This window comes from Papio anubis, chromosome 4, assembly GCF_008728515.1.
Source record: "Papio anubis isolate 15944 chromosome 4, Panubis1.0, whole genome shotgun sequence".
Classification (NCBI taxonomy): Eukaryota; Metazoa; Chordata; class Mammalia; order Primates; family Cercopithecidae; genus Papio; species Papio anubis.
In genome coordinates this window covers 166,738,853-166,762,981 of record NC_044979.1, presented here as the reverse complement: position 1 = coordinate 166,762,981, position 24,129 = coordinate 166,738,853, and the positions used below count along the sequence as shown (strand labels likewise).

The 24,129-nt window shown below is 41.9% G+C and overlaps 1 protein-coding gene across 8 annotated transcripts in view; it reads left to right on the top strand.

Annotated features, from left to right (window-relative positions):
• TIAM1 (TIAM Rac1 associated GEF 1) overlaps nucleotides 1–24,129 on the top strand; it is a 293,585-nt gene that overhangs the window by 243,062 nt on the left and 26,394 nt on the right. For 6 of the 8 annotated variants that reach the window (XM_003895546.4, XM_009202373.4, XM_017956476.3 and 3 more), the window contains 5 exons: nucleotides 3,305–3,408; nucleotides 13,584–13,763; nucleotides 15,122–15,190; nucleotides 15,495–15,620; nucleotides 21,363–21,471. In XM_003895546.4, the coding sequence (XP_003895595.2) occupies nucleotides 3,305–3,408; nucleotides 13,584–13,763; nucleotides 15,122–15,190; nucleotides 15,495–15,620; nucleotides 21,363–21,471 (588 nt within the window). Of the gene's footprint in view, nucleotides 1–3,304; nucleotides 3,409–5,408; nucleotides 7,577–13,583; nucleotides 13,764–15,121; nucleotides 15,191–15,494; nucleotides 15,621–21,362; nucleotides 21,472–24,129 lie in introns of those variants that run through there. The other 2 variants (XM_009202374.3, XM_031665710.1) reach the window with 2 other exon arrangements.

The window sequence follows — 24,129 nt, the reverse complement described above, 5'->3', positions numbered from 1 at the left end:
GGCTCATGCCTGTAATCCCAGCACTTTGGGAGGCTGAGGCGGGCAGATCACCTGAGGTCAGGAGTTCAAGACCAGCCTGGCAAATATGGCAAAACCCCATTTCTACTAAATATACAAAAACTAGCCAACATGGTGATGGGCATCTGTAATCCCAGCTACTCAGGAGGCTGAGGCGGGAGAATCACTTGAACCCAGAGGGCGGAGGTTGCAGTGAACTGAGATCACACCACTGCACTCCAGCCTGGGTGACAGAGTGAGAATCCGTCTCCCAAAAAAAAAAAAAAAAAAATCTCAGGGAAGAAACCTGCTGTGTTCCCTTTCCATTCTCCTACCCCAAAGTATAGGCAGAATTTCTTTTTCCATCTCTTTTTCTTTTACCAGTGAGCACTTTTTTCTTGTAGTCTATGTCTTTTTAGACGGAGAGGTGTCGCCCCTCAGGGGAACCATATGAATGTGGGAAATTCACTTCTAACTCCCGAAGTTATATTGACCCAAGCCCTGTTTTCTGTATCATATATCATGGGCTTACAGTTAAAACCAAAGGCTCCAGGGCAGTGGTCTCAAACTGGGTGGTGCTGCTGTTGGGAAATGTGTGGGTGCATTTTTGATTATCACAGTGGCAGTCAAGTCCTAATCGTTTGGTACTCAGAAGCCAAGGAGCCTAGTGCCAAGTGTCCCTACCAAGTGCACAATTCTATCCCAAAAGAGCTGTCACCCTGCTAACACTAACAGGTTCTCACACCCTTTGGGAAACACTGCTTTAGGGCTTGGGGATTGATGGATATACTTAGGCTGCCATAGCATGGACACTACTCTCCTTCGTTTATCAACTTTATCTTTTTCATTTGGGCTTTGGAGAGTTTTTGGAGCTCAGCTTTGTTTAAAAAAGACATTTGTTTTACTTTATTTAGCATTTCTAAGTGTTTTGTAGAAGTAGGTTTATTTGTTTGCTCTTCAGGAAACCTGGCTCTCACAGTATTATTAAAAATGAAAATCCAACCAGGCACTGTAGCTTATGCCTGTAATCCCAGCACTTTGGGAGGCCGAGGTGGGCGGATTCAGGAGTTCAAGACCAGCCTTACCAACATGGTGAAACCCTGTCTCTACTAAAAATACAAAAGTTAGCTGGACATGGTGGTGGGCGCCTGTAATCCCAGCTACTCGGGAGGCTGAGGCAAGAGAATCACTTGAACCCAGGACGCAGAGGTTGAAGTGAGCTGAGATTGCACCACTGCACTCCAGCCTGAGTGACAAGAGTGAAACTCCGTCTCAAAACCAAAACCAAAGGAAAATCCTTTTACTTCCTTTCCCACTATTTAATGAGCATCAGCTATCCTAGGCATTGTGAGCAATGGGATGGGCGGGGTTGCAGCATTTCTCTGCACAGTCTGTGGCTTGTTCAACTCCAGGAGGTTGTGATTCTGCAGACCACAGTGTGAAGGGGGCCCATGTCCGTCGTGCCTCCTGGCTGCTCTGGACGTCGCACTGAGGATGCTGTCGTTCCTGTGATCAGAGCACTCAGTGCTGTTGCCATTGTGTTCCCAGACGAGCTGGTCAGATGTTCCAGATCAGGGATGAATACTTGTACCTAGGTCATTGCCCCTGTGCAAAATATTCAAGCACTTTTGCTTTGGCAATAACAGTTGACATAGATGATATCTGCCAAGTTAACTGAGCTTCCTTCTTTGACCACTACCCCCTTAAGAGCAAGTAATGAGTGATCGAATAATGAAAAGAAACACAAGAAAATCCAAGAGCCAGAGCCAAAAGGTGGGGAAACAGACAGAAACCTCTAAGCCATTCAGGGTACACTCACTTAGTTGGTGCTTCATTCCAGAGAAGAAAGGGACAGTAGGAGGCAGCATGGGTGCCAGGTTTGCTCAGAGGCCCATTTCCTCCCTAACTTTCCTGGCCAGTGTGGACCTGAATAGAAAGTGTTGCCAAGCAGCTTATGGCTGTAATGGTGTCATTGGAGCAAGGCAGCCACTTTGCAGACTGAATCTTTCATCTAAAGCATCAGAGGCTCCTTCTGCTCCCATTTCTTCTCTTTCCTTCTCTCTTGTCTGGTTATATTGATAGTGCTCTAGTCCATGATCCAGTGCCTCATATTGTAGGACAGTGGTACTCAAACTACTGTCTTCTTAGCTGCAACTAGAGAAAGTTTTTGATGTTCTAGAGTCTTTCTATTCCAAGTGTGGCCCATGGACCTGCAGTTTTGATTAGTATCATTCGGAGCTGGTAAGACATGCAGAATCTTAGGCCCAACCCCATGCCTACTGAATGGGAATCTGCATTTAACATATTCCCCTGGGGATCCAGATGCTCCGTCAGTTTGAGAAACACCCCAGGGGAAAGTGATCCTCACATTCTCTTCTCAATGTGGAGAACCACTGTAGAGAACCACTGTGGTAGGCACTCAGTAAATAGCAAAGGAGGAAAGTTGTTTGTACTTTTGCACAGAATATCATGGGAAGAGCAGGTATTATAAGATGTTTATAGTTTGCCAGACTTGGCAAAAACAGATGTTGCAGGATTTTTCAGGTAATGAATGTGGGACAGTCATTTTTTTGGTTGTACTGTTCTCAGTATGGCTTGTTTATTTTAGTAATTAATGAATTAATTAATCAATTTGCTACTTGTAAAATCAACAAAACCAGTTAATTTTTTAGTATATTATATATGTATTCTTTTATTATAAACTATTATTGTCTTAGCTTAGGCTGCTATAACAAAATACCGTAAATTGAGTGGCTTAAGCAACAGTCATTTATTGCTTATGGTTTTAGAACCTGGGATTCCCCATCATCTGGGTACTAACCAATTCAGTTGCCTGATGAGGGCTCTTTTCCTGGCTTACAGACAGCTGCCTTCTTACTATGTCATCACATGGTGGAGAGAGAACGAACTCTGGTTTCTCTCTCTTCTTACAAGGACACTAATCTCATCCATGGGGACCTCACCCTTATGACCTCATCTAAACTTAATTATTTCCCAGACATCCCTCTTCTAACTACTATTACAATGGGGGTAGGTCTTCCACATAAAAATTTATATGGGGGGAGACAAAGACATTCAATCCACAATTATTATTTATTATGAAAAATATAAAGTAATAATACTAGTTCTAACAGTAACAACTGTCATTTGAATTTGATTGAGCCAAGGTGATGGAGCTTGTACTTGGAGGGTCTTACAGTATGTGTACACGTCATGAGCGGGATTCCTTGTCCCCCTCACACAGGGTTGGCTTTTAAGCAATTACTATCCATGTTGACCCACATTTTCTTCTGATTTCATGTGACAGGGCACAGCCTCTGCAGCGAGCAGGGCAGCAGTGCTGAGACCGCTCCAGAGGAGACCGAGGGGCCAGACTTGGAATCCTCAGATGAGACTGATCATAGCAGCAAGGTGAGAGATTTTCATTTTCACATCCCATGCCTTGAACCACTGAAGAATCACAGCTGACAACGTCACCTACGCAGCTGTAGGTGGTTACCAGGCCTCTCCATGGATGAAGTGTTTTTACTTCTGAGATGTTGCTGAATAGCAGGATATGAAATCCAAATTACAGCCTTGGTAACAAACCTGTATGTGAGAATATAGGGCAGAAATTACTCGTAATGCAATAAAATCCCTTTTCTTTAATTTCTACCGCTGCTGGAGCTCCCAGTGAATGCCATAATTTTATGCCATTTCCTTATTACATCTTCATTTGTGTAGGATGAAACAGCATCCAAAGTATGTGAGATTCAGTCAGCTATGCTTTCTTGCTACTTAGGGTTTCTGTAATGAACTCCTTTTGAATCACCTGCATTCAGCTCTTGTTAAAAGTGAGCAACTTTTATGTTAAAGGGAAAGAAACCGTATTTTAAAATTAATCCAAATACACTTTCCCTTAGTTGAACATAGTAAGAAAGTTCTTCTTCTGACTCTTTGGTGCAAGACACTGAAATCGTTGCCCATAATTTATCCTGCGTCTATTCCACTTCATAAAGTGTTCCATGGGTCAGCAGCCTCTTTTCACCACAGTCTTCAAAACACAACCCAACTTAAAATCTCTGTGTTACCTGAATCCAAAGACATGCCCCCTCCTCCCCAAAAAGCAATTGCATGTGATTATGGTTCTATACTTATCTTTTTCTATAATGTTGAGATATTTACATTCCTCTGCGATCTCAATTTTTTGCTTGACACTTACTAGTCACTTAACCTAAGCAAATCATGTAACTTTATACCTTTGTTTTCTTATCTGCAAAATTAGGGTGATTCTTGCCTTTGCTTGGAGATTGGATTTTTGGGTGGGTCAAATAATATGAGAAAGCACATTGATAACTGAAAAATGCTTTTCAAACATAAACTATTATTTTGAAAACCTACATTTGTACATTTCCTGTTTTGATTCCCTCTGTATGTGTATATTCTGTAGGACTTTCTTGTGTGCACATATTTGATTCTTCAGTGTCTTTTATCCATATTTGTTTCTCTTTCCTGACTGTAGGATCTTCATTCTCAGTGTCTTTTTAAGTTGGGCACAATATAAAAGCAACATTATTTGAAAGCAACATTAATATTTATAGACTGAAAGGCATTATGTTGTTGGTTGTTAATTAAAAAGCAGATCATTGGAAATGCAGGTGTTTCCTTTTAAGGCAAATTTTAAAAACCAACTGCTTAAAGTTACTTTTTATTTAGGTGATCCTTACATTTCTTTTACCCACTTACTTTTGTGGGGTCGGTCAGTTGTCCTCAGGAGAAACAGATATTTCTATACTGATGTAAGACAATTTGAAGGGTATCTATTAAGTTACTATATTATGGGAACTAAAAATATTAATTTTCAATTTCTAACTGGATTTAGGCAAACAGCAATTTTTCCTGTATCTAAAACATTTATTTCTGAACACTTAAAAAGTATTGGATCCAAAATGATTGGATCCTTTTTACTTTACCGTAATAGTCAGTGTTCTCATCTCCTTGTGGATTTTGAGAGAGATCGTTTCCGTGTTAAATATAGTGAGTCATGAGGTCATACACAGAGTCCTGTATAATGTGAGGGTCTGGTTTGGAGGGGACGGAAGAGGCTCCAGGGCTTTGCTGACTGGTCCCATGTGTCACTCTAACTCCACGGTTCTTTTTCCAGAGAACAAGGCTCTCGAACTTATCTGGAACACAAGGGGTCAAATACAGAAATAGATGGTGCTGTTCGAAGATTTTCTTGTAGAAATTCTTAGTGGGCTTTCTAAAAAGGGACAGAATTTTCTCAAAATTATTGACAAGCTACTCGGGAGGCTGAGGCAGGAGAATTGCTTGAACCTGGGAGACGGAGGTTGCAGTGAGCCGAGATCACGCCACTGCACTCCAGCCTGGGAGACAGAGTGGGACTCCATCTCAAAAAAAAAAAAAAAAAAAGATTAAGAAGTTTGGGTGGTGATTTGAATATTTTTGAAGATCATGCAGTAGACTGCATTCAAGCCATAAGCTGGTATTTCATTCTGCTAGGTTGGATATGGGGAGCACTGTGTGTCCGAAATACTTCCTAGTTTTGCTTTGATTCAGACTTCATCTTCTTTATTTGAAAGTTTGTTATGCAACCCAAATTAGTTAGCTAAAATAACCTTTGGTCAATTAAATTTCTCACTTAAGATATTTGAACACAAAAAGCTTAAATGAGCAGTTCTTGGTGACTGGGTTCTACTGTGTGTTAGTAATAATAAATGAGAAGTAATACTTATTTAAGGGCTTGTATATGTTAAGTACTGTTCTATATAAATTCATCTTAGCCTTATAACACCCTTGAGAGAGATACTATTATTTGCCCTATTTTATAGATGAGGGCACTAGAACAGAGAGGTTAAGCGACTTGCTGAAGGTCACACAGCTCTGTAATGACAAAACCAGGATGCAAGCCCAGTTTGCTCCAGGTCTTGTGTTGTTAATGGCTATGTTAAAACTACTTTGTGTCCAGACTGTTAACATCTGGTGTTAAATACCAGGCTTCATAAAAAGAAGGCATTAATTTATTAGTGGTGCTGTAGGCCATTTATATATACAGCCATAAACCACTTAAATTTTTTCCTAATGCTTAATATTTCTGTGTGTCTCTTTTTATGATTTAAAGTTAGAGCAAGCAAACACCTTAAGTTTCTTGATTAAGGCTAAATATTTTTTGATGCATCTCCTATATAAGTGTGAAATTTTCTTGAGAATAAACTGAAAATTAATTTTGAAATCATTAGCTGTCTAAACTTGGAAGCATGATTTAGCCTTGTCTGAATGCACCAGGCTGAGTGTAGAGATGTAAATATGTAAATAACTAAACAAACAGAAACAAATAATCACTTTTTATTCCAGCTGAACATGTTAGAGCTGTTGATTTTGTTTAATGTTCTTGGTTTCTTTCTAAACGGGCTGTTTTGCATAATATTGGTCAGGATAAAGAAAAAGCATGTTGGAGTTCTGTGCTTTTCACTTGTATTGAATAGCAGTTTTTGCTATGTGTGGCCTTTTAGAATTGAGCAAGTAAATAATTGTATGCTTGTTGTTGAGCGTGGTGGTACTGGAATGTCACAGCCACTGGGGAAGGGCGGGGGAACATCACACTGCAGGGACAGTCTAGCAGCCTTTCTGTTTCTGAGCCGCCTCCTTTCTCCTGTGACCGTGGGTGACAACCTCAGAAAGCCTCATCACCGCCGGCTACTTTTTTCTCTGCTTCTCATTGAAAACTCTTGTTTCTGGAAATGAATGCTAATTAGCTTCAGGGCAGCGCGGTCATGTGTCATGCATTCCAGGCCTCCTGGCAGCTGTGATTTTGTTTTCCATGTAGCAAATGTATGAGAATAATTTTCAGGACATTTCCATTAAGAATGACTTTTTTTCTTTCTAATCCATATTGTTTTTGTCTCAGAAATGTCTGCTTTTATAACAAAGCATGAGTGGAACAATGTGAAACTATCAACGTTCAAAACACACACACGCACACACCAAACTTTTTTTTAGTTGCCTGCTCCTGACTCAGTGTGGAATGCCTTGAAAGTCGTCGGAGCCAGGCAGGTTTAGTATTCCTGTGCAGTGCAGGATGCTGGCCAATCAGCTGATCTCGGACTGCAGGGCAGAGACGCTTGCATCCCGGGAGGCATTCAGTGCTTTGTTTTCTTGCCAGTTTCAGCTCTCCCTTTTTGGAACTTTTGTTGTTTAGCCAGGTGAAATCAAAGCCTGAGTTCTGGTCCACAGTTTAGCCTTTTGACAGCTTCCCAGAGGGCAATGGTGGGAAACGAGTGCAGCTCTGGGGTTGCACCGTCGCTGTCCTTGCTGCGTTGAGACGTGGCCGTAGATTTTCATGGGAAAACCAGCATGGGACGTCCATATGAGAGGATGCTCTCTTCGGAGCTAGGAGGCGTTTGGTGCTCTGGGAATATTTTAAGAAACTTCTGTCTCCGTGCTGAACACGTCAGGTGGTAGAATTAATTACCATGAGAATACAGTCCTGATGATGTCTGCACTGTGGAAAATAAAGCGCAAGCCCAGGATTGAAAACAATGACAAGTCCGGTGACTCTATATATCGAACACTTCATCTGGTGAGCGCCTTTGCTGTTTGAATCCTATCTGGCTAGGTTTGATTATGTTATGACTTTCTAGCTCAGTTGTTTTTCAATCCAAATGACAGTGATTATACCTTTCCCATTTCCCCATATTCTGTCCTTTTACCCTCTGGATCCCCTTGTTCATAAAGTCTGTATTGTAGCCTTTGGTGGGGAGATTCGGAGTTGGTATGGAGTTGAATTTGCCTAGCGTCTTTATGTTTTTCTACTCTTTCATACTTAAATGGCAGAAAGCTGTAATCTGCATTTTTTTTTTTGTTTAATTAATTGTCAGTTGCAATTTTTGCCTTTGTTTTGGTTATTGAGATTTTGATTGTGTCTTGTGTTATGTGCGTGGTGAGACTCTCCCATCCCCCCTCAGAACGGGCAGTCTGAGTAATCGGCAGGGAGGTCTGGAAATAGGATGTTCAATTTGTTTCCTTTTATAAGGCTTGAGGTGTTTTTGACTTTATTTCTGCTTCCTTGAAAGAGAGATAGATATAGAAGGGTTGGCTCAGGGGACATGTTGTTGGTTTGATGGCAACTGACCTATTTGAACAGGTCTAGTCTTACAGTAAATGTTAACTCTCCAGTAAGGAAGTGTAGTGGGGTAATGGCAAGAAATAATTTATCAAAATCAGATTCAACCTTTTGATAGTTTATTATTAATAGCGCAGTCTGTCGACTATTAGACATTGTGTCATTTAATCAAACTTAAACTTCTACAGCGCGTGCACCTGATTTGCTCAAATAAGCCTTCTTCCTTCTTGGATATTTCTTCTTTGAAGTTTGCTCAACAGGAAACTGAAAAGGTGATTGAGAACCTTAGGGATTACCATTGTACATCAGGTCTCTGAAATTATGGAGCGCATTGTCCCCAAAAAAAGCTTAAGTAAAGGCTATAAGATTTTAGGCCACTCTGGCCCCTTTTAAATCTGTGGGATGTGTTAAATCGGTCAGACTCAAAGAACAGTTTTAGAACTGTGAACTCATCTAGAGTTAGAAATTGCCTTTGGTGGTTGCATAACAGGAAGAGCTTAAACAGCTGGGTGGCTTGAGTTGATAGTGTGTACTTAAAAGTCTACCCCCCTCTTTTTGTACTTTCTTTTCATCTTCCACAGGAGGAAAGCAGCATTCTAAACATTGAGCATCATGCTGGTCTCAGTAAAGTGGCCCATTTCCTCTTGCCATTGTCCTCTCCTTGTCTGTATGTTGGTTGGATAATTCTTAGTCCTGACAGTGGAAGAGCTCTGCTACCCTTTAACAGTTTTAAACTCTCAAAATGCCTGTAAGTGCTTTTTTGGTTTTCAGGGTGACTGATTACAGTCCTCAAGCAGGGGAGAGGTTTGTATTTGCCCCACTGGAGAAACCTGGTCTGTCTTCCCCTTGCTGGAGCCCTAAGCTGCTTGTCCCACATCCAGGATACTTGGCTTTTGGGAGCATGTTGGGAACTTCCCATTGAGGCGACCTTTCTGGGCACCTGTGGCGACACGCTTGGTGTGGGAATGACTAGGATGCCATCTCTAACACTCAGTGGGGGAGCGGGGCAAAGCCCTGCACCCAGCTCCTCCTACATTCTACCTCGTGGCTAAGCTGCATGGAGAAGGGCCTGATGGATTTGATGTAAAGAAGTTTGACCACAGTAAAGAGGGAGGGGGATTTAAAAGCTGAGCCCCACAGTACGGAAAAATCTCTAGCTTAGAGGTGTTCTAAAGAAAACCTGCGTTTCATAATTCCTTCCAAAAAAATTTTGGGGGGTATTAGTTTAATCAAACAGAATTTTCAAACTTGATGACATCCTTTTAAGTTTTTTCCAAGCAAATTTTAAGAGCCTTGTATATAACACCCCTTAACATGTATGTGCATTATAACTTGTAATTATGCATATGGTACCTTTTTATTCTTTATTCAAATAACATGCAGTTGACAGTAAAGAGATTACATCCATTTGGACTCAGTTCCTTGTGCTGCACCTGAGGGTTGGTGCCTTGAGTCTTAAATAGGGTTGCCAGTGGGGAAACCGCTTTGCCTCTTACTCAACTTGAGAGACCACTCAGCTAAGTCTATCCTAGGCTTAGGTTGTATATAAAGAAGAGATATTTAAGGCTGTGAAATGTCCAAAGAGGACCCAAGAGAATTTTAGCTGTCCCCTGAGATGCTAAAGGTGTTTCCTAATATAATCCAGAACTTAGCTCTTGTTGTCTGAGGGTGAGGTTGGGGTAGGAGACAGCTGGATTTAGAGCACTGAAGCCCTAGCCTGCATCCTATTAACCTGAGCTCACCCCACACGCCTGCTTCAAAGTAAGGATGCCAAACCTCAGAAGTGGTAAACTTTACGTAGACCAAGTCAGAAACCCTGTTCACACTCTTAAAAATGGAATTCTCCAAGTATTTATGGTAGAACAGATGGAATGAGAACCCATTGATGAGGTGTGAATTGGAAGCACAAAGGAATATGTTAGGTTCCTTTGTCTTTTGGATTTCCTGCCTTTGATATGTGTCAGATCCCCATGTTTGTAACGTTTTGCCTTTTGTGAATCACGGATTTCACACGGGCAGTTTGCCTAAATGATAGAAGGTGTGCTGTGCCTCTATGGCAGGTCCTCAGATAACGTTTTGTTCAACATCATTTCATTATAACGTTTTTGTGAAAAAAATTGATTTCTGACCAGGACCACTGTCTATGTGGAATTTGCATGTTCAATCCAGGTCTTCATGGGTTTTCTCTGGGTACTGAGTTTGCTCTCACGTCCCAAAAACGGGCACGTGGGATGAATTGGCATGTCTCAGTGATCCCTGAGTGTGTGTGTGTGTGTTTGTGTGTGTGCACCCCGTGATGGAATGGCATTCTATTCAGGCTTGGTTTCTGCCTTGCACCCTGAGCTGTCAAGATAGGCTCCAGTCACCCATGATCCTGAGCTGGAATAAGTAGGTTGGAAAATGAGTGAATAAATGAATACAAATCATTATAAAATAAAAATTTGTAAACTATACAATCATACAAATGCATAGCAGTAAACTATGCAGTACAAAAGTATTCAGAGATCCTGCCAAAGTTGTTCTTGCTAGTCTTTGAACTGCATGGTGGTAGGAGGTGCTCCTTAAAATTTTTGCTTTGCAAACATTTATTGCTTGACTTAACACATTACTGCTGTGACCACTATCACTCACCAGTTCACCAGCAGTTGGGTAAATAGTTCTCTTAACTTGTTTTTATTTATCTTACTTAAATGTGTATCTAGCTTACATTTATTTCAGTGTTTAATATTCAGAGTCTTTTGGTCTTTATTTAGAAGTGTGGTGATTTTTTGTGTGACCAGAAATGTGCTATAGGAACTTAACTTGTTTGTATCAATTAGCCTACGGTAAAAATGGTTTCTTTATGCCATTTAAAGTCAATTTCCAAGAACCTATAAACCACGTGAAGTAAGGACTCACTGTATTAGACTGCAGTGAAGGATGTATTTGCTATGAGCAGTAGCTTTCCCATTAATTCTGTGAAAAACAGACAGCTGTGGTTACAGTTGGAACCTTTAGAAAAGCATGGTATAAAGAGAGGTGCCAATTATACATTTGTTGTGTTAGGTGCCTTTGCCAGGTACCAAATCAAAGCAACCATGGAGAGTTTGGGATAAGATAAGGGCAGGGAACAGTTAGTTGTCAGCTGTTACCACTGTCTGTCCATGGATTTTTATTTTGTCAAGGGTTTGCTTTCTTTCTTATTATGACTATGTTATAATGAGTTTTCTATTACAGTTATCAGTGGATCATCTAAAAGACACATGAAGATTTTTGCTAAAATGGATGTATTTGTTCCTATGTAATTTTTAAGACGAAGCCCTATTTGACTGTATTATTTAATGATGATTTTGAGTTAGTGAAATTCTAGCATAACTAAATAAAATTGTTTAGTTTATTTCTACTGAAACAAGCTTTGATCAAAAACACATAGTTTTTCTTTTTTAACAGCCCTGTTGAGATATAATTTACATACCATACAGCTCAGCCCATTTTGGTCAATTTTTCCAGTCGGTCACCTAAGGGAAAATTGTTTGTGTCAGAAACATGCATTTCTACAGAAAACACTGGATAGTGCCACTGAGAGGTGACTGACACCTTCTGGCACATAAGACCAGGGTTAGTGCTAGCAACGAATAAGCTGTGGTGATTGTAAGAGAATTAGCATAATAATTATGTGGATGTGGGTCCTGGCTCTCCTCTGTCCTGTCGTGCCACTGCGGCTAATGCATTCTTGGTAGGTTCTGATTTTCCCTGTCCTTGCCTCATCTTTATTCCAGACTTCCTTCCCTTTTGGATATGCCAATGAGGGAAAGGCTCTTCAATGTTAGCTGCCTTCCTCTGTGTTTAAAACTGCTCCATGGCATACGCTTGATTTTAGCTTTTCTGCCTTACACAAAACACCAGCCTTGACTTTCAGCTCTGTGCACCAACTGTTGTTTTTGGGAGGATATTCTCATGTTCTTGCCGGGTAGATGGGTGAGAGAAGAAGTTATTATTTATTTGCACCGGGATTTACTGGAAATACTTTGTGCCTAGAGTTGAATTAGACAACAGAAGCAGAGAGAGAAGTGTAAGAAGGGCAGCCACTCGCTTCAAGAAAATTTCTGGGGCCAGGCACGGTGGCTCACGCCTGTAATCCCAGCACCTGGGGAGGCCGAGGCGGGTGGATCACGAGGTCAGGAGGTCCAGACCATCCTGGCTAACATGGTGAAACTCTGTCTCTATTAAAAATACAAAAATTTAGCCAGGCGTGGTGGCAGGCGCCTGTAGTCCCAGCTCCTCGGGAGGCTGAGGCAGGAGAATGGCGTGAACCCAGAAGGCAGAGGTTGCAGTGAGCCGAGACCATGCCTCTGCACTCCAGCCTGGGCGACAAAGCCAGACTCTGTCTCCAAAAACAAAAGAAAGAAAATGTCCATCAAACATTCATTGAGTGGTGCATTGGAACAAGTTTTAGTGAATGAAATTTTGTGCTACTGCATAGCCTCTAGAGCAATTACACGGAGAGCTTTAAAAAATACTGATATCTGCATATCCCATGCCAAAGATTCTGATGAAATTGATCTCTGGTGTTCACGGGCATTGGAATGTTGAAAAGCCCTCTAGGTGATTCTCATAAGCAGCCAAAGTGGAGAACTACTGGTCTCATGGGTTTTTACAGTAGCCCATGCTTTGGAGAACTGTTTGTGTAACTGCAAAAGTTGGAATTTTAGAATCCTGGAATCCTAGATTTCAAATGGATGACAAAATATGTGCAACCTTTATGGTCTGCACCTGATTCATCCCCGGTAGGTGTGGAGACTGGGATCTCCCGTTGAGGCCCATTTTAGGGCTAATTCCCTTATTCTTAAAGGGGAGTGGTATCTTTTTGCCTTTGGAGAAGGTGGAGAGGGAGAAAATTTTTTTAAAGTACGGGTATCTTTCTTAATCTAGAAAGTTGACTCAGTGTCCATTTTTAACAGGAAGAACCTTAGCTTGTAAAATCATCTTTGCAACATTGCAAAGTAGATTGTGTACTGAACTGGGAGTCTGATAATTAATTAGGCTTGTACCTTGGGTGAAATGCAGCTAAGTTTTATGTCTCCTGATTTATCAACTTCTGGCTTGGGGAGTGGTTGAGATCCATAGGCTTTGGAACCAGATTGCCTGGTTCAAATCCCAGCTCTGCCACTTATGTACTGCATCATCTTGGATGAGTTACTTAACCCTTCTGGGCTTCCGTTGTCCTTCCTGTGTGAGCAGGTGAAATGCATCAGACCGGCGTAGGCGTGTGGTAAGTGATTAGTGTATGGTAGCAATTGTTATCCTGGTTGTTTTGAGCATTCAAGAAGTTCTCCTAAATGTGGAGCAATTTGTGGAAACACAAGGCAACATTCATATGTGACATTTCATTAACCAGGAAGAACACATCTAGGCGGTCCAGGTGTCAGGTGCGTCTAATGAGGGATAATGACCTCTGCCTTCCCTTCCCCGCTGTGCTCTGAAGAGTACAGAACAGGTGGCTGCATTTTGCCGCAGTTTGCATGAGATGAACCCCTCTGACCAGAGCCCATCTCCTCAGGACTCCACGGGGCCTCAGCTGGCGACCATGAGACAACTCTCGGATGCGGATAAGCTGCGTAAGGTGATCTGCGAGCTTCTGGAGACAGAGCGCACCTATGTGAAGGTATGTTTCTTCCCCTCCCCTCCCTCTGCCTCGTAAAGGAGAAGTCTGTTTTGCTGGTTTTCACTAACAGCTGAGTCAAACTGTGGTCATGAAGAGTGTCTTGGGTTCTCCTGGAATTTTGCCTTTACTCTGAATGTTAAAAGCTTGTTTTGAGTTGTTGTGTTTTTTTAAGATAGTCTCACTCTGTTGGCCAGGCTGGAGTACAGTGGTGTGATCATAGCTCATTGCAGCCTTGACCTCCTGGGCTCAAGTGATCCTCCCCGCTCAGCCTCCTGAGGAGCTGAGACCACAGGTGCACACCACCATGCCCAGTCCCGTTTTCTATTTTTTGTAGACAGGGAGTTTCACCATGTTGCCCACACTGGTTTCGAACTCATGGGCTCAAGTGATCCTCCCACCTTGGCTTCCCAAAGTGCTGGGATTATAGACATGAGAGCTACCACGCCCAGCCTCCTTGTGATTTTTTTTTTTTTTTTTTTTTTTTTTTTTTAAAAGACGGAGTCTCGCTCTGTTGCCCAGGCTGGAGTGCAGTGGCGGGATCTGGGCTCATTGCAAGCTCCGCCTCCCAGGTTCATGCCATTCTCCTGCCTCAGCCTCCTGAGTAGCTGGGACTACAGGCGCCCGCCACCACGCCTGGTTAATTTTTTTGTATTTTTAGTAGAAACGGGGTTTCACCGTGTTAGCCAGGATGGGCTCGATCTCCTGACCTCGCGATCCACCCGCCTCGGCCTCCTAAAGTGCTGGGATTACAGGCGTGAGCAGCCCGGCCGCCTCCTTGTGATTTTTAAGGAAGCCTAGCAATTCTTAGAGCAGTTCATTTATGTGTGTGTGTGTGTGTGTGTGTGTGTTTGACCTAATAAGAAAGCTAAATTTAATTTTTTAAAAAGTTGATGGTATGATCTTCCTAATCTAATTAGAGTCTAGCCAGAAGAGTGTCAGGTCTGTTGTCTTTGTGTTATCACTTGTTTTGACACCTGGTCACATTCCCCATGAGAAAGCAGGGTGATCTGTTTAAGTATCTGTGTTTTAGTCTTTAAATCAGAGGTTAGCAAACGACGGCCCTCGGGTCAAATCCAGCCCGCTGCCTGTTTTCGCAAATAAAGTTTGATGAGAACACAGCCACACTCATTCCTTGACGTATTGTGTATGCCTGCTTTGGTGCTACAGTTGAGGAAGTTGCAACGGAGACCGTATTGTAGTCCTCGAAGCCTAAAATATTGACAGAAACTCCTGCTTGAAATGGACCTTACTGACCTGAAGTCTCTAATGTTAGCCTTCAGGACATGATCTGTTTGTTCTCTTCTAGATCCTTTTATAGACGTTAACATATGCTAATGAGGTCTCTTTTCATTTCTTAGGATTTAAACTGTCTCATGGAGAGATACCTAAAGCCTCTTCAAAAAGAAACTTTTCTCACCCAAGATGAGGTATTGTGGAAATGGTTTCAACTTTGTGAATATCATACCGTGGTTTGACTTGTTGGTAAAAAGGGAAAATGGGGACACGTGTAACACTGAAAACAATTTAAATTTATGTAATTGTAGTAAGGAGGTGAAATTATTGCCTGCTAAGCTTTGGCGTGCTCGTGGAGAGTGAAAAACCGCCCCGCTCTCTAGTGGGATTATTCTCTTAATTGATAAGAATTGATGGGAAAACCTTGTAATCAGATATAAATAAAGTTTAGGAAGACTAATGAGATATGAGGTGGATTAAATTCTGTTTCATTTCTAGCTTGATGTGCTTTTTGGAAATTTAACGGAAATGGTGGAGTTTCAAGTAGAATTCCTTAAAACTCTAGAAGATGGAGTGAGACTGGTACCTGATTTGGAAAAGCTTGAGAAGGTCGACCAATTTAAGGTAAGTAGTGCAAAGCTGCGTCTGGCGTCAGGGCCATAATGTGGCACAAGTTGAATCCCCTGATCATGTTGACGTCTTCCTTGGAGGGCCACAGTGGCGTCCGTTCCTTAAGGGTGTCTGAGAGGAGAACAGAGTGTGTCTTGCTGGTCTGGCTAAGGGAAGACCAAGGCCATCAATTTGCATTAAACTGGTGCAGCTGCTGGCTTTTACGTGCGAAGTTCCAACCTTCACCTTTTGTTTGGTTTATGCGGGGGGCCTTTAGTGCTTTAGCTGTTAGTGAATTAGAATAAGCATTCCTGGCTGGACACGGTAGGTCACGCCTGTAATCCTGGCACTTTGGGAGGCCAAGGCAGGCGAATCACCCGAGGTCAGGAGTTCGAGACCAGCCTGGCCAACATGGCAAAATCCCATCTCTACTAAAAGTACAAAAATTAGCTGGGGATGGTGGCGGGTGCCTGTAATCCCAGCTACTCAGGAGGCTGAGGCAGGAGAATCTCTTGAACCCGGGATGCAGAGGTTGCAGTGAGCCGAGATTGCAGCACTGCAGTCTAGTCTGGGGGACAAGAACAAGACTCTGTCTTTTAAAAAAAAAAAAAAAAAAAAGGCACTTCTGGTCACCCAGTAGACACATTAATTTACCTTGTTCTGGGAAACTTTGCTTAATGGAAATGCTTATAATTATCCAGGAGGAAGACAATCTTCCAGCACACAGTGTCCTTGCAGCCTAATGAGGATTTATGACTAGTGCCTTAGCAAGGCTGCTTATTTCCTCTCCCCTGCTTGGCTTTCTTTTATTGCAGATTTCCTGTGTTGCATCTCCAATTAACAAAGCACACTGCTTCATGTGTTGGCTTACATGTCACCCTCATGTGCTTTAACAAACAGATTAAGGTATAATTGTGCAGTAGAATATGCCGCATATGTTTAGTGTGGAATTTGATGAATTCACACACACGCCCCCCTATGAAACCATCGCCACAATCAGGACAATGCACATAATCATTACTCCTAAAAGTCTTGTCCTGCCGTTTTGTGGTTTTTCTCTCCTGCTTCTTACTGCCCTCCCACTCTACCCCGGCTCCCTGTTATTATAAATAACGTTTGCATTCTGGAATTTTATATTGGTGGAATCCCATACCAAGTACCCGTTTTTTTTGGGGGGGGGGCTCCTTCCACTCAGCGTAGTTTTACTGAGATCCGTCCATATTGCTGTGTGTATCAAGAGCTCATTCCTTTTCATTGCTGCGTTGTCTTCCATTGAATGGATAGACCACACTTTGTTATCCACTCACCTTTCTTGGGCATTTGGGTTGTTTCCAGTTTTTGGTAATTACAAATAAAGCTGCTGTGAACATTGGTGTACAAGTTTTAGTATGGATATGTGCTCTCATTTCTCTTAAGTACCCAGGAAGGGAATGGGTGGGTCATATGGTAAGGGTATGTGTAACTTTTTAAGAAACTGCTGAACTACAGAGTGGTTATACCATTGCAGCTCCCTCCATCTGTTCCTCCTCATTGTTCTGCTGAGGTCCCGGTCCCTTTTTTAGCCATTCTAACAGGTGTGTGGTAGCACCTCATTATGGTTCTAATTTTAATTTCCCTAATGACTTACGATGATGAGCATCTTCTTTTATGTGCTTGTTTTTTGCCCTCGGTGTATCCACCTTGGTGAAGTGTTTGTTCAAATAATTTGCTTATTTTACTGGGTTATTTGTTTACTTATACTGAGTTTTGAGAGTTCTTTGTATATCCTGAATATAAGTCCTTTATCAGATACATGATTTGTAAATTTTGTTGTGTTTGAGGCCCATCTTTTCATTCTCTTGACAGTGCCCTTCACAGAGCAGAAGTTTTTAATTTTGATGAAGTACAGTTTTTTACATTTTCCCTTTTTGAATCACACTTTTGGTGTCTTATCTATGAAATCTTTGCCTAAACGAGGATCATCAAGATTTTTTCCTGTGTTTTCTCTTAGAAGTTTTGTAGTTTTCTCTTAGAAGTTTCATAGTTTTACATTTAGACTTCTGATCTATTTGAAGAAATTTGTTATGGTTTAATGTAGGAATCAAAGTTAACTTGTGTGTGTATGAATATCCAATTTTTCTCATCCTGTTTGTTGCAGTGACTATCGTTTGATCCTTTTTCCACTCAATATCTTTTGCATTTGTGTTAAGAATCAGTTGTTCATGTATGTATAGGCCCCCATACTCTTTGCCTGTCTTCTAATACTTGCAGAAATCTAGCTGTGTAATGTTAGGATACAAGTTTCGGAGCTGAGGTAAAGACTGCCTCACCTCGATACTCTACCTCAATATATGTTTGTGTGTGTGTGTGTTATTTCTTTACATTGCCTCTGTGCAACAGGAGCTACTAAGAATTACATACACACATAAGTATGTGAATATATATGTATATATTATAGGTGTTCATTTTTGTTTGGATATAATTTCAGACTTACAGAAAAGTTACAAGAATAGTGCAAAGAATTCCTGAATACCCTTCATCTAGATTCCCCAAATGGTAACATTGGGCTACATTTGCTTTATTCTTTCTTCCCCTCCCTGTCTCCTATGCGCATGTGTATCTATATGTGCATGTGTGTATGTTATGCATGTATGGTGTGTCTATGTGTACATATAAAGTGTTTTCTTCCTAAACCATTTAAGAGAAAGTTGTAGGCACAATATATCTTTCACCCTGAATACTCCATATAGTTCATTTTTGTATTCAAAAATTGCTTCTTGGTGGTTAATACTCTTCATTTGAAATACAGTTAGGTTCCTTGTAGTGATATGTTTTCTAAATTAGTAAATTAATAATTTGCACAGTAGAACATGTGATGTGGCCCGGTAGTTAGATAAACAAAAAAGCTGCTTAATAAAAATGGATGTATTCTGGAGGCCAGGGTTGGTTAAAAAATGGATATAGATGTACTTTAAAATATTGTTTTAACCTAACGTAGCTAATATTCATTAGTAAGTCTTTTGCTGTGGGACTGGTTCTTTGAGTTTGGGTCCAGTTCATCACTAAAAGGATTCACAAGAAGGAGACTTTGGGTACCAGAACTTTGATATGAACTTGAGTGTACTGAGATCAGTGTTATTCTAGGGAGGGGCTGGTACGTTGCTTCTTTTAGCTACAGGTGGAGCTTCTCAAATCTGAAAATCTGCAATCTGAACTGCTGTATCAGCAACTTTTTGAGTACCCACATGATGCTCAAAGGAAATGGCCATTGGAGCATTCTGGATTTTCAATTTTTGATGCTCAACCAGTAAATATAATGCAGATATTCCCAAATCTGAAAAAATATGAAATCTGAAATACTTCTGGTCCCAAGCATTTTGGATCAAGGATACCAAACCTGTACTTCTATACTCAACAGTCACTCTTCTCAATTCCACGTAAACGGGACCCTCTTCATAGACCTTCACTTGGCTGCTTACAGCACAATCTGATTGTCTCCATTCCATCTGTAAGGCGAGATGGCTGATGGGCACTGAGCGTGCCTACCTGCGGGATTCTCTCCGGGCTCTCTGAGTTGGTTTCCACACAGTCGCTGTTTGCTCCCAAACCTACTGCTGTCGATTTCCACAATTGCTGCCCTTTTAAAAATTATCATTGTTGGCCGGGCGCGGTGGCTCACACCTGTAATCCCAGCACTTTGGGAGGCGGAGGCGGGCGGATCACGAGGTCAGGAGATCCAGACCATCCTGGCTAACACAGTGAAACTCCGTCTCTACTAAAAAATGCAAAAAATTAGCCGGGCTTGGTGGCGGGGGCCTGTAGTCCCAGCTACTCGGGAGGCTGAGGCAGGAGAATGGCGTAAACCCGGGAGGCGGAGCTTGCAGTGAGCTGAGATCCGGCCACTGCACTCCAGCCTGGGCGACAGAGCGAGACTCCATCTCAAAAAAGAAACTAAAAAAAAAATTCCTCATTGTATATTTGACAAAAAACAAAAAAGAAAAACTTGTTAAAATCTTCAAACTGAGTTGCATAGAGCATTAGTCTCAGGTAGTATCAGAAGGAAATAATTAGTTCTGATGTTAAATAAGTTTTGATAAAAATTTTCATTTGGAAATTTGCAATGTACATCAGCCTGTGAGAAGCGTTCTTAAGTCCTGCAGAACAGAAACATTGGGGAAGTGCAGTCTTTGTGTATAAACCCCTCATACTTGTGTGCACTGTGTTCCCTGAAAATCATAAGGCAGGAGGAATAAGAGAATACGTTAATGTTTTATCTGTAGTTACGGTAGGGTAAATAGACACTTGGTAAATATTAAGTTAAACAAATGAATGGCTTTAGGATGGCTAAAGGGAGGGGTTACATTTAGCATACTTTCTTCCACAACTGTTTTTTTAGCTTAATTCTTGAGTATGACTCTGTATTAGTTAATTTTCACATTGCTATGAAGAAATACCTGAGACTGAGTAATTTGTAAAGAAAAAGAGGTTTAATGGATTCACAGTTCCACATGGCTGGGGAGGCCTCAGGAGGAGCAAAGTCACGTCTTACATGGTGGCAGGCAAGAGAGCGTGTGCAAGGGAACTGCCCTTTATAAAAACCATCAGATCTCATGAGACTTATTCGCTATCATGGGAACAGCACAGGAAAAACCTGCCTCCATTATTCAGTTACTTCCCACAACATATGGGGACTATAGGAGCTACACTTCAAGGTGAGATTTGGTTGAGGACACAGCCAAACCATATCAGGCTCCAAGGATAACTGTCCCTCTCAAAGTCCGACGGCCGTACCCAGGGTACTCCTGCTGACACCCTCCACACTAGGGTAGAGATTTGGGGAGGACTTGGAAAGTAAAGGAGAAAAAGGAGAACATGCAAGAAGAGAAGTGAGGCCTCTAATGACCAATTACGTATGGTTTAAAATAAACTTTTTTTTTTTTTTGTCATGGACAGACTGTCAGTGTTCATTAGATAAATTGCATTTTGGGGAACCTAGTTTGTTACTCAAATTCAAAACCTTATTTCTTTGCTTGAAGTCTGCCTTTTAATTCTAAGCCTCGATAAACTAAATAAGGCCTCTCTGAACAAGACTCTTTCAGTGTGAAACTCGCAGATGTTTTTCTGAGGAGATACATATATATATATGTATATATAGTATGTGGGATGCAAAGTATCCTGTCAGGCATAGTAAAATCTTAATGAGAAGGCCTCTACCCAGTTGTGAACTACTGGGACAGGGCAGACAGGCTGGGGAGATGATACTGATTTCCATAGTTGAGCGTGTTTCTTCTTTTAATATTGCTTATGTTCTTAGCCAGTAGAGGAGAGGGTGGTTTTGGAAGGCATGAAGATAGCGATCAGAGGAACGTGTTCTACTTCGGGAGCAGGGGATATGAGCATTTCCTGCCTTTATTTAGTTTGCCAGCAGGAGCTAATGAGAGAATTGAGATTTCTGATTTTTCCAAAATATATACTTTCTCATCAACATTCAAACAGCCTAGATAGGTTATTAAAAGACACAGACCTGGAAAACTAGGGACATCTCCCTTGTAAATACTAAGAAGACAAAGTCCAACACCTTGTACACAACCCTGTACGTGCACATACTTTGTAATGGGCAATTTTAGGGCCTTTGATAACAAAGAAAGGCTCTGACAGGCACGGAAGGTGTTGATTGGTGGGGTGAGCCAGGCAGATGTGAGCTCCCTGCCATAACCTGCTGGTATTTCCAGTGGAGGAAGGAAACAAACCAATTCTGCCTTTTCTCATCAAATCCAGAAAGTGCTGTTCTCTCTGGGGGGATCGTTCCTGTATTATGCTGACCGCTTCAAGCTCTACAGTGCCTTCTGCGCCAGCCACACAAAAGTTCCCAAGGTCCTGGTGAAAGGTAAGGCCTCTGAGGATATGGAGGTGGGGGTGTGCTGCTTCTCAGTTGTGTGGCTGACAGTGGTTGGGGGCTTTTGGACAGAAATCTAGGAGTCATTGATTGCCAGATAGATGTTCCAGCAAGCCACTGATAGGGGTGCTGAACAATGCAATGTGTTCTTTTTTTCTTCTTTTGAGACAGAGTCTCACTGTTGCCCAGGCTGGAGTGCAGTGGCACGATCTCGGCTCACTGCAACCTCCACCTCCCAGGTTCAAGTGATTCTCCTGCCTCAGCCTCCCGCGTTGCTGGGATTACAGGCATGCACCACCACACACCCGGCTAATTTTGTATTTTAGCAGAGATGGGTTTCATGTTGGCTTTCAGGCTGGTCTTGAACACTTGACCTCGGGTAATCCACCCGCCTCGGCTTCCCAAAGTGCTGGGATTACAGGTGTGAGCCACTGCTCCATGCCTTTTTTTTTTTTCTTGAGACAGTGTTGCTCTCCCATCCCCGGCTGGAGGTGCAGCATGCCAATCTCGGCTCACTGCAACCTCCACCTCCCAGGTCAAGCGATTCTCCTGCCTCAGCCTCCTGAGTAGCTGGGACTACAGGCACCTGCCACCACACCTGGCTAATTTTTGTATTTTTTGGTAGAGATGGGGTTTCACCGTGTTGGCCAGACTGGTCTTAAATTCCTGACCTCAAGTGATCTGCCCACCTCAGCTTCCCACAGTGCTGGGATTACAGGCATGAGCCACACACCTGGCCAATATCTTGAATTAATGATTTTGTCAGCTTTCTTGTAATGAAAGTTTTACCTTGCTATTTGGGGCCAGAATTGATGGGTCATTTTGCAGTTATGTAAAAATGTAGGGAGTTTAGAAATTCCCTGCTTTGTTCCTGTTTTTCATTAGTTTCGATTATAACCTACCACACTTCATAACTAAGTCCTCACTGCATGTTGTTGATAGGTTCTTGGAAACTGTGACTTTTAAGTGACACGATGTACAGCAGGTCCCCAACTAATGTATTCTGTTCAACATCATTTCACTATAATGTTGATGAGGAAGACAATTGGTTTCATTATATGTCATTTTGCATAAAGTTGCAGTTTCTAAGAACTTACTGACTACATTAAGTGAGGACTTACTGTATACCTTTTTGTGGAGTTTTATCTTTCCTTCACCTACTTTTGCTCCTAGGAGTGTGATAACAGCTCCCAAAAGCACTTCTAGAGTTGTCTCAGTTATCCTTGAAAATTCTTGCATTTGTGGTTTATTTTTGTGCAGGACAAAGTAGAATTTTTATATTGGCAAGCTGCTTTTTCTTAAGTATTCTGAGAAGACGGTGGAACATTCTGAGAGTCTCCAGAAAGTGGTTATGTCTCCATAGCTCAGCATATGGTGGTTTTTGATGGTAAAAGGATTAAGGAAACATTTTCTTGGCAAACAGTAGCACCAACAGAAAGTTTGATTTCAAAGAATCTCTGGAAATCAGCTTGCTGTTCCTTAACACTTTACTGTAGCTGCCAAGTAAACAGCTGCTGATCAGGTCCCCGGATATGTAAATAATGTTCTTGTGTTGTGTTTATGTTTGCTACCAAAGAGAACTAGCTTGACTTAATTTAAAACCTATTGTAGGAAGTATTAGCACAATACAGATCTCCGGGTAACAAAGAGCCTGCGCCAGATAAAAACAGTCTTCATGGTAGTGGTGATCTGTGCAACAGAGTTCTGGTGGAACCTCAAATGAAAAGGGGACCTGGGATTCTCCTGGTCGTGCTGCCTGACCTTTCCCGTGTGCTGTATTGGGCATATGGCTCTACGTGTGCCGTGTGTTTCTTCTACAACCTTTATTGAATGCTAATTGTTATGAGATTGGTAAAGTAACAATTTTAGAGTGCTTTGCTCCACAGTGAAATGATATACCCACCTCAGCCCTTGAGCAATTTGTGTTATTTTTAATCACTCAATTAGATTAAATTCTGCCCCCATGGATTGTTTCTTAATTCAATAAGAAAAATATTATATTATCTTTCAAAACTATCCCTTAAAACAGTGGGTATGACCCATATTTTTCTTTTTTTTTTTCTTTTTTCTTTTTTTTTTTGCTGAGATGGAGTCTTACTCTGTCACCCAGGCTGGAGTGGAGCGTAGTGGTGTGATCTCAGCTCACTGCAACCTCTGCCTCCCGGGTTCAAGTGATTCTCCTGCCTCAGCCTCTTGAGTAGCTGGGATTACAGATGCACACCACCATGCCCAGCTAATTTTTGTATTTTCAGTAGAGATGGGGTCTCACCATGTTGGCCAGGCTGGTCTTGAGCTCCTGATCTCAGGTGATCCGCCCACCTTGGCTTCCCGGAGTGCTAGGATTACAGGTGTGATCCACTGTGCCCAGCCGACCCATATTTTTCTAATTGTCTAATGAGCCTAGAGGGTCGGGATAACTTTGAGAACAACAAAGTGCATGTTCACGTTCATCACGGACTCACAGCTGGACTGGAGGAGCGATGCTCCCGTACCGCACCACGCGCTGTGAACCGTGCACTCTTTTGCTCTGATATAGAATTCAGTTGATGGGTGAAATACCCACAGGCATATTTTTGGACATGAATATTTTGTTGGGGAAGAGTTCCCAGGTCCCTTCTAGACGTAGCCCTAGATTCGGGACGCCCCACA